This window comes from Lissotriton vulgaris, chromosome 2_1 (genome assembly GCF_964263255.1).
Source record: "Lissotriton vulgaris chromosome 2_1, aLisVul1.2, whole genome shotgun sequence".
NCBI classification, from domain to species: Eukaryota; Metazoa; Chordata; class Amphibia; order Caudata; family Salamandridae; genus Lissotriton; species Lissotriton vulgaris.
Window position 1 is genome coordinate 1,671,462,890 of NC_141687.1, and position 10,506 is coordinate 1,671,473,395.

Here is a 10,506-nt window from a genome sequence, read left to right on the forward strand (position 1 = left end):
AGGTAAGCTCTATAGCAGTACTATTAACACCAGACTGGCTGGGAGTGCAATGTAAGGCACTCGTGCTCCCTAAGGCTCTGACAAATGTGCATGAGCGGACGTTCTGTTTAATGTGTAAGTAACATTGTGTTGTATCACAGGCCCCGCCTACATTACCTGTAACAAGCTGCAGCGCAGCATGAATAGCTGGCCGCATTTATTATTCATTCACTGTCTGTCACTCTTTGTCGTTGATCCTAAAAAGAAGAGACATTCTATTTCGAAAGCTTGATATATGTCAGCCGAATTTGAATATTGGCAGGCCTTCTTCTCACATGGCGTCCTCCCAGCAGCGGCCGCTTGTAGTGAGAATATTCAAATGAACAACAACAAAAAACATTCTTTCTGTTTATTCAAACGTCCTCTGCCTGAAAGATTAAGGATAAAGAAACGTTATTACCGGTGTGGAGATGTAGTTTAATTTTCCACAAATATCGTGTGGTAGTAGCCAAGTCAACAGCCACGGAACTGTACACAGCTTCTATAGAAGAGTACAAGACAATGCCTATTACACATTCTTTAACATTTGCCTTCCCTAACTTGATATTTTTGGAGCTGGAAGGGTATCGGATGGAGATCTATAACTACTCCCACGTCAACCACTCCCTTGCAGAACTAACCAGACAGGAGGTGCTGGGTTGTGTGTCTCCCCAAGCAGGACTGTATTGGGATGAAAAAATAGCGTGCAGTCTGTATTTTGGTCCCCCTCAAAAGCTGTTTTAAAATTCTCCCAAATTACGCAAAGTGCATCCACCTGTAATATAAAAGAGTTATTGTATAACAACTGCTAATGTAGGTTTTAGCACACAGACTTGAGCCTCTTGCTAAAACTGATTTGGAGTTGGGACTACTTCAGTTTTCTCAAAGACTTCATAATCTGATCTGACCAAGCCAACCATAGTCCATTGCAAAAGTATCCCTCCCCAAAAAACGTTATTCATTTGGAGCCTAGATTATCTTCATGTACTAATAAAATTCGTAAGTAAACGGTATATAATTGGATCACATATCATCTTGGGTCCAACATCAACATCCACTTCATAAATCAAATACCTTGGAACATGGTGTCCACATCCTGTAAAACTGGGCAAATCACTTAATCTCCACGTGCCCGAATGTGTAAGTAACCGGTGCTCATGTAAAGCGCTCCAATACCTTCGGGTAGAGTTCGCGGTATATAAATATGCACAACAACAAAAAATGGCGTAGTCTGTCCAAGAGTAATGGCTGTGGCATCGCACTGCTTGCAGGTTTTTCAAATTCATAAATAAAAGGCATTGGTATTTACAATCCCAATACCTCGAACGCTCGCAAATGCGGGACCTATTGCATTGCAAATGCTTGTTTAAGTTGGCAGGTCTGCGACATGCAGCTAAACTGCTAAATGCCTTACGATCAATTCCAGGTAGGCAGCCGTGGAAGCAGTCAACGTGCTAAGGATCAATCTCATTGCCTAGCGTTACCAGAAACTGAAACCAACGGCGAGTACCTCTGATACATTCTTTAAAGCAGTACAGTGTAGGAAAAAAACAACCGCGACTGTTTTTTTTTTTAACTCAGGGAAATACAACTGTGTGCCACTAGCGCCCTCTGCGGGGCCTAGCAGAGCATAAAATAGTGGCTGCAATTCATTTCCTAAATACATTTTCACTTAAAGTGTTAGAGGAATACAACTATTCTGAGCGCATTGCCGGGATCACTGAACTGGAAACTACTTATACAGTTGTTTAATTAAAGTGCTGCAAACTAGATGTCCAGCACGTGTGAGTGACCCGTCAACGGCAGCCTTGTTTGAAAAGGAGCAAATCAGTGTTTTGCTCTTGGCTGGTGGGTTGTATGAGGCGGCGTCGATATAGCAGAAGAGCCTGTAGTCTTGAGGTGAGTAAGTAAGGCGCATTAAACACAACATAATGCTGTTCTGTGTGTTCTGACTGCCTCTCATTTTTAATGTGCCTGTACTGTATTGATGATGCATTTGTAAAGCGCTTCATATGGGCCCTGGCAAAGCCTCCAAGCTTAGATTCTCGTCGTTTCCTGGTCCCCCTTTCGGAGACGATGGTTCGAGAGGTGGTGCGTTTCGCGCAAGAAATCATTGTCCACACCTTCTTTTAGGAGCAAGAAAGGCCACTTTATTTTAGGACAGGTGCATCATAAATTTCATGAACACATTCATTATTTATTTATTTACATAATTCAACTCTACAGTGAGCCTACGAAACCTAAATCCCAAAACCCCGAACAAACTCCTGCCTACTACCCCTAGCCTACCCAACGCTACCCTTCAGGATGGCCAACCCGCTCCAGGCTGCCCACCCCCACTAACAAAAACCCGCCTCCAAAAGAACAAAGGCACCCATCCTAACAGTGGCAAACCTACATAAACTAAACAGCGCCTAGAGCACCGCAAAATAAAAAACCCATAAATAAATAAAAAGAAAAAGAGGGAGGGTGGGTGGGGCAAAACAACCTCCCTTCACGCCTCCCGCCACGCAGTTCCTAACCGCCAGCCTGACTTCCCCTTTTAACCCCTCTGCTAATCAGCCCCACCTGGTTCATGATCCTCGCGCGAACCTGCCCAGGAAGAGACCGGCTCGCGCCTGGCTCTCCCTGGGTCCCCCCATCGCGCAAGAAATCATTGTCCACACCTTCTTTTAGGAGCAAGAAAGGCCACTTTATTTTAGGACAGGTGCATCATAAATTTCATGAACACATTCATTATTTATTTATTTACATAATTCAACTCTACAGTGAGCCTACGAAACCTAAATCCCAAAACCCCGAACAAACTCCTGCCTACTACCCCTAGCCTACCCAACGCTACCCTTCAGGATGGCCAACCCGCTCCAGGCTGCCCACCCCCACTAACAAAAACCCGCCACCCAGGAAAACCTTTAGCGTTTTCCTGCCCCACCTAAAGGAAAGGAAGGAGCACACCACAACTGTACCTGAAGAACCTTGCTAATCAAGTCCCTGAGTTCAAGAAGGTAAAAAGAGAGGCCCAAAGCTGAGAGATGCACACCGTCCTTACAAAATAAATGATGTTCAGAGACTTTTAAATGATAATGGTCCAAACTGTAGATACCCCAATGTTGACAAAAAAGGCGCATTGTCCTGTTCACTTTCCTTCTAGCCTTTTCCAGGGCAGAATGGTTCCTCGCCCCACGCCATTGCAAACGAGGCACAAACTCAGTCCATATAAGCATGGTGCTCACCCATGTGGTTCTGATGATTTCCAGGTCCTGCTTCATTAATTTTAACAAGGTCAACCCAGAGAGAGAAACCAAGTCATTCTCTCCCAAGTGTAGCACCAGGAGATCCGGAGGGCCCCCCAAACACTGTGAAACCAAAGCAGCCAAGGCGGGAAAAAGCCCACCCCAGCGCATTCCCCCTGTTCCATGCCAGGAGACTTCGTGTGTCATACTGTTCAGACCAAGTGATCTCCCACAGAGCTGACTGGCAGCGGCTAAAGCTGCTCTTTTAACAAAAGAGTGCCCCAGTATCCACACCCTTCGTTTGCATCCGGCGACTGATGGCCAAGGACCTAGGAGAGAAAGAAATGTTAGACAAGCCAAAATGCACTATTTCCTCACATACTTTTCACAACACTTGGAACGCCAACGACCAATGCGTCGGATCTGGGACCAGTCCCACCCCAACCGAGCGGCCTCCGTCGCCGCACCAATTCGGAAAGAATGAGTACCAAATTGAACAGGATCCTTCCCCAAGCGCAACAAAACCTTGCGTAATACAGCCAACAATTGAGATGCAACTATGGGACTACCATCCGCATGACAAAATATGGACCCCTGGAGAAAATGCGGAGAGGACACAAACACTTTCCATTCCCCAACCGGGCAACATGCAGAGACACCAGTCCTACCAAGGAACACCCACTTACCCCTCCCCATCTGGTCGGTTTTAGATGCCCGCAGCCACAGCCGCACTCTGTCACTTTCCAACACCACCTCATTGCTGGTCATACCTACCCTGCCCCGCAACCCCAGCAACTCTGATGCCCGAAATGCCCCAAAGAACAACCAAACAAAACACAAACGAAATTTGGCACACTCAAAAGCATCATAACAACACACCTCCAATTCCGGCAACAGCAACTGGAGCAACTCAAAAGTCACTGGCTGCCGGAGCTGCTGACCACCAGCCCGGAGCCTGGCCAAACCTTTCAACACTTTACGAACCAACACCCCCCCAACCGGATCCCTCCCCCACCAAAGCTGCCCATAAAAAGAAACCCCAGCCAATTTGCCAGAAATGGTAGTGGGCGATAAGCCTTTGTCCGCCAGATGTAAAACAAACTGCAAGACGCATTGTTCATCAGACCAACCCACCCTAATCGGCCCCATCGAATCCTTACCAAACTGCAGAAACTCATTCCAGGCTTTCACATAACCCCGCCTGGTGGATTCAGCCACTGAATTTTCTACCAAGTGGTGAACCCTCAATCCCCCAGGTCCCATACGTACTGTGGGATCGCTGTTGGTTCCAGGTCCGCCCCAGGAGCTAACTTGCGGAACTCGGACCACTGAAAGCGAGACAAAGAATCAGCGATGCAATTAGAAGTACCAGGAACATGCCGTGCTTTAAAGACAATATTTAATTGCAGACACCGCAGCATGAATGCGCGCAGGAGCCGCAAAACCCGCAAATCACGAGCCTTTTGGTGATTGACAAGGTGCACGACTGCCAAATTGTCCACGTGAAACAAGACTGAGCGATTCTGAAACTCATCCCCCCATAGGTGCAGAGCAACCAGCAGCGGGAAGAGCTCCAGAAACGCTATGCTGCGACCCTGATCCTTCCAGTGCGCCGGCCAGCCGGCCGCGCACCATCGACCTTCCCAAAATATTCCGAAGCCGTGAGCCCCTGACGCATCAGTGAACAACTGTACTTGCCATACCATGTCCTCATCCGCAAAAAACAAGGACACGCCATTAAACTCTTGTAGGAAACGAAGCCAGACGGTCAAATCGGCACGCACAGCGGTGGTAATGCGCACCCTATGATGGGGAAGGCGTGCTCCGGACATGGACAAACCCAGACGTCTGCAGAATGTCCTGCCCGCCCGAACAACCCGGCAAGCAAAATTGAGGTAACCCAACAACTTCTGAACAGTTTTCAAAACAACGTTCCGCTCCCCCAACACCAGATGTATGAAAGCAGACATTTCCTTCACTTTAGCCACAGGCAATCTCGCCACCATAGACAGAGTATCAATTTCAATCCCCAAGAAAGTCAGGGACGTACAGGGACCCTCTGTCTTGTCCGGCGCCAATGGAACCCCCAATTCCTCCGCTAGAGCCTGAAAGATGTTCAAAGCCGACTGACACTGCCCAGAGCGACCTTCCCCAATGAAAAGAAAATCATCAAGGTAATGACAGACCAATACGTGGCCACTAACAAAAGTGAATCGCCACTGCAGGAAGGTACTGAAAGTTTCAAAAAGGGAGCATGACACTGAACAGCCCATGGGCAACACCCTATCCACGTAGAAACTACCATCAAAATGCATTCCCAACAGACTGAAATCCCAAGGGTGAATGGGCAATAGCCGGAAAGCCGACTGAATGTCGCTCTTCGCCAGCAAAGCCCCAACACCAGCCGTGCGCACAAGCCGTAAGGCATCGTCCACCGAAGCATAATTGACAGTTGAGTCAGCTGGATCAATAAAGTCATTAATTGATGAACCCTCGGGCCAGGACAGGTGATGGATAAGACGAAACTCCCCTTCCGCCTTCTTAGGCACCACACCCAGGGGTGATACAATCAAGTCAGGCAGAGGACAATTCAGAAAAGGACCAGCAATCCTACCAGCCGCAAGCTCAGCATCCAGTTTCTTCCGCACAACATGGGGACTCTCCTTCGCAGACTTCAAATTGTCCGACCACCTGCCCACCCTGGGTCCCTGATACCCAATCCGGAACCCAATTTTGAAACCCCAAGACAAAATCTTAGCGGCCTCAAAATCTGGATAATCCACCAGCCAGAGGTCGAGAACCTCCTGCCTAATAGGAGTAGGAGCCCTTGTAAACAGACTGTTGTTGCTGCCCCCTACCCCCTGAACCTCTTCCCTGCTCACCCAATCGCTGGCCGGGAAAACACTGTGTGAGGGCATGTTTCCCTCCACACTGCGAACACTCGTGTTTGTACCTGCAAGCAGGTCTGTTACAGGAACCCCTGTTAAAATGCCAGCATGTGCCAGAGGCGGCTGATTGACCTCTGCCCCAAACCCCCGCCCCAGACTGAGCGGGGCGAGCTGAAAAGGGCCGATAATACACGGGCTGCCCGCTAGCTGTGTGGGTCGTAGCAGGTGGGTTTGCCGATGCCATCCATTGCAACCATAACTCGGAATCAACCTCACCCCACGAACGCTCAGGGAAAGCGCTCATGCGCGCCCTGAATTCGTCATCATAGGACAACCAAGCAAAGCCCCCAAAATAACTGTGAGCCTTGCGGATAACATCTGCATATTTAAACATGTCTATTGCTTTCTCAGGATGACGTTGACAATAGACGCTGGCATAAATAAGAAAGGCCGAAGTCCAGTTCTCTATGGACTTCGGAACACGAGGCCTCCGAGCCAATTCTAATTCCTCCTCCTTTGACCCTTCTTTTGCCTGAACATCCCTATGGAGAAGCCTAAAAACATCCACAAATGCCCCAGACCATATCAAATTCTTCGTTTTTTCAGATAAATGAGACCCCAAAGGCATTCCCACCCCAGAATAAGGCAACTTTTTCGGTAGGATACTATCCTCCGTGACACGTGTGGCATCCACCCCGCCCGCCCCCGCTGTAGAAACTTCATTTGCAACTTGCACATTAGAAACATTCGAAAGTACAGGCCGCTCAAGCCTCGGTGCCAGAGCGACTCGCTCAACCACAACCCCATCACCCGTACCAATAGATCTTGTACTCTTAACAGGGAGACTCTCCCTAGGTTGCCACACAGACCACCACCCATCCTTACCTCTCGGTAACTGCTCCGACTGCTGTGCGACAGCCCCACGATCCCTCTGAGAAGGTCCAGACCACACTGCCCCTCGTACACCTGCATGGTCCGCTCGAGACTCCTGCAAAACACGAGAAACAGTGGGTTGCCCCAACCCACCCCCCTGGGCCCGTGCTGCCAAAAGCCCAACATCTTTGTCTCTCAATTCCCCTTCTTCCAACTCATCATCATGAAAACTCCCACAGAAAGCTTCATCAGAAAATGCAACTTGATCACTACCACTGGGCATAGCCCCATCACCAATACCCCCATCATAAAACTGCCAGTCGATGTTGTGAAAGCTATGTGCACTGAAAGCTGTAGAAGAGCCGTCCGCTCCAGACAGCCCCCCTGTAAGCCCACCACTGGAAACAGCCGTGTGGACAGTTCCCGGGCCCGTAGAAACAGCCAACAGCCGCCCAGCCGACGGCGCAGATTGAAAACTGCGGCCGCTCGAGCCAGACAAGGAAACAGCCCCAAAAACATTGCCCCCCACAGCGGAACCGCAATCACCCCCTGACGCCAGACCAGTGACACCCACCGACCCAGCCTCAGGGCCACCCAGAAGCCCACCTGGACGACCCCTGGGGACCGGGAACATTGTCTGACCAGTAGCCGGGGGCGCCCCCTTGCGCAGCAAACCCTTACCACCCGGGGTCAAGGACGTGTGGGGGGGGGCCGGGAGCCAGGAGCACCAGTTACAGCAGCCTTGGAGGCCGAGGGGGGCAGCAGGGTATGTGCAGCACCCACCGAAACCACAGCAGGGGCCGGGGGCGGGGCCTCAGGGGGGGGGGGCGACGGCAGCGCGGCACGGGGGTGCCTGGCATCAGCGTCAACCGTGGGAGGAGGGCCAACATTAGGGAGGGGGGCAGGAACAGGCCCCGGCAATGCAGGGGGGAGCAGATAACACTGCCCGTTGAGCCATAAGTATGGGGAGACCCCATCTGCCAAAGGCGGCACCGAGGGAAAAGAGGCAAGGGGCACCGCAGCAGGTAGAGGGGCGTGCAAGCGCCCATGCTGCTCCAAGCTTTGCCCACGCTTGGGCTTGGGGCCCGCCTGCAGCTTCCCCGACTTCCCAGTTGCCAATCCGCCTGTGCGCGGAGCCAGCCGGCCCATAGAACGCCCCCGCCTCCCCCCGGGCGCCCCTCGTGCACCAGCATCGAAAAACGGTAACGCACATACCTGCTGGAGGGCGCCCGGGTCACACGGCGGGGGTTCTGCATCCACGGCGGGCAAAACAAGCCCAGGCCCGTCTGCCGGCATGGCCGCCTCGCCGTCTTCTTCGTCCTCTGGGCCCGGCGATAAACACGCCTCCACAGCCCTGGCGACGCCCTCCGAAGCCTTGCGAGGGGGGCGGGCCATGCCGATCCAAGCTTCCGCCGGGACACCCGGCATCAACAAGTCCTCACGCCCTGCCGCACAAAGGATTTGAACAGCCCTCCTGACCTCCGCCGCTTCCTCCATGACCCAGGCAAAGGTAACCACGAGCGCAAAACAACCTCCCTTCACGCCTCCCGCCACGCAGTTCCTAACCGCCAGCCTGACTTCCCCTTTTAACCCCTCTGCTAATCAGCCCCACCTGGTTCATGATCCTCGCGCGAACCTGCCCAGGAAGAGACCGGCTCGCGCCTGGCTCTCCCTGGGTCCCCCCTTGGATGTAAAATAATGGTGTGGGAGAAGCCAGTGAGGTAGTTGAGCTGCTTGAGCTTCAAAGAGAAGCTCTACACATGGGGACTTATTTACAAGCTCCTTGAGCAGCTGGTGCGTCACTTTTAATATGGGAAAAAGTGACGTACGTCGGCTCAAGGCTCTTGTAAATAAGCCCCCATGGTGAGGTGCCTCGCGAAGAGTGTGAGACAGCCTCTGCAGGTAGCTAAACTCTGCCTATTTGTGAGAACTCCATTGACCATCTTCAGTGTGGTGATGTGTGGGCCCTAGGTCCGCATCGCTAATAATGGACACACAGGACACAGTAGTGGGGTGGTACAACTGGCCTTGAGCACGTGCGCTCAGCCCCTTTTATTAGCAGGGTCATCTGACTGATGTCGCCTGTGGTGGGTGGGTGTTCAGTGTGGGTTACACCATACTGCAACACTAGAATGCTGACTCTACGTCACTACATCCCTCCCAAACTTAGTGAAAAGTCAAACCAAAGAAAAGTCAGAAACCTGTGGGAGGAAATACAGTTCGCAAATAAAATTATAATCCAATAATGACGACTCCCACGTAGTCTTTTCCGCTGCTGGTCAATCCCTGACGATGGTGTCTTTTCTTGTCTTTGCAGACTTGCAGCTCAGAGGTGGGCTGTACAGTCTCTCTTTCCCTGTTCCACATCCTGTGAAAGTGCAGATGGAATGATAGGGGGCATTTGTGTGTTACCTTCCGCTGTATCGTCCTGGTTGAGGTGTTCTGTCCAACTGGTGTGTGTTTCTGACAGGATCTGCAGTAGCAGAATATCCCTCTCCCATATACCCCTCTCTCGTTGGGTGTTCCCTCTCACTGGACGACCCGGAGTCTTGAACCTCATGGACGGGATGCCTTCACCCGCCTTGGCGATGTTCTTTAGACCAGCCTGGTCTTGCGGTGTCGATGCATCTGGAGCTGTGGTGAGATCCACTTTGGATTCGGAGACGGTCTCCTTGAGTGAGGCTTCCTTTGGGATGACGTGCTTGGTGACCTTCCTTACTCCAAACTGCTGAGCGACGTCCGACTTGCCTCTCTCGCCTGGACTCCTCTGCCACTGGAGCCTCTTGGTGGCCTTACCTTGCTGGCTGTCATGGGACTGTGTGGACCGTGCGGGGCTTCGCGTGAGCCTCGCAAAGGCGTCGCTGAGGGACTGCCAACGGATTCACAGCCAAGTCGCTCATGTAGCCCCTGAGGGTGGTGTCGTTGTTTGGGCGGCTTCCCCGTCTGGACCCGGGTTCTGCGCCTTCCTCTGGCGATCTTGTGAGTGACCAGTCTTCAACCGTAACCTCCATGCTTCCTGCGCCTGACGTGGAGCTATGGCCGACACATCTCTCCTACTCGGGCTCTCTTCGCACTTGAACTCCGTTGAGGGCCTTGTCCCCTGGACAGCCACATGACCGCGTGGGCTGTGTGGGCCTTTGTGTAGGCCGCGCTTAGGGGTCGCTGGGGAACTCCCAACAGGGCCACGGCCAAGTCTTGTGTAGTCCCCAAGGGCGGATCTTCAAATGGCCGGGTGTGCTTGACTTCGGCAGGCTGTAGGTTCACGGGGGTGCACAGAAGGTTCCTGGGTGATTCGCCTCTTTGACCCCTGGTTGTTTGGGGTGTGTGTGGATTCACTCGGGCGGTGAGATGCTCCTTGGCGATGATGCACCTGGATAGCGATGGCAGAATGTTGGATTTATTCAATGAGTAAACAGGCGGTGATCTTCTGTCGGGGTGACCTTCGGGTTTGCACGTAGATGTGTACTTCCAGTGGTGCTGATGTGTTTCCAGGA

The 10,506-nt window shown here is 51.9% G+C and overlaps 1 protein-coding gene across 1 annotated transcript; it reads right to left on the reverse strand.

The window, feature by feature from the left end:
- Positions 1 to 2,930: 2,930 nt before the first annotated feature.
- LOC147733061 (uncharacterized) lies at positions 2,931 to 7,295 on the reverse strand. Its single transcript, XM_086958908.1, has 2 exons — positions 7,025 to 7,295; positions 2,931 to 3,580 (listed from the first exon to the last, which is right to left on the reverse strand). Exons 1-2 carry the CDS (start codon positions 7,293 to 7,295, stop codon positions 2,931 to 2,933), a joined length of 921 nt encoding a protein of 306 aa, XP_086815034.1.
- Positions 7,296 to 10,506: the final 3,211 nt, after the last annotated feature.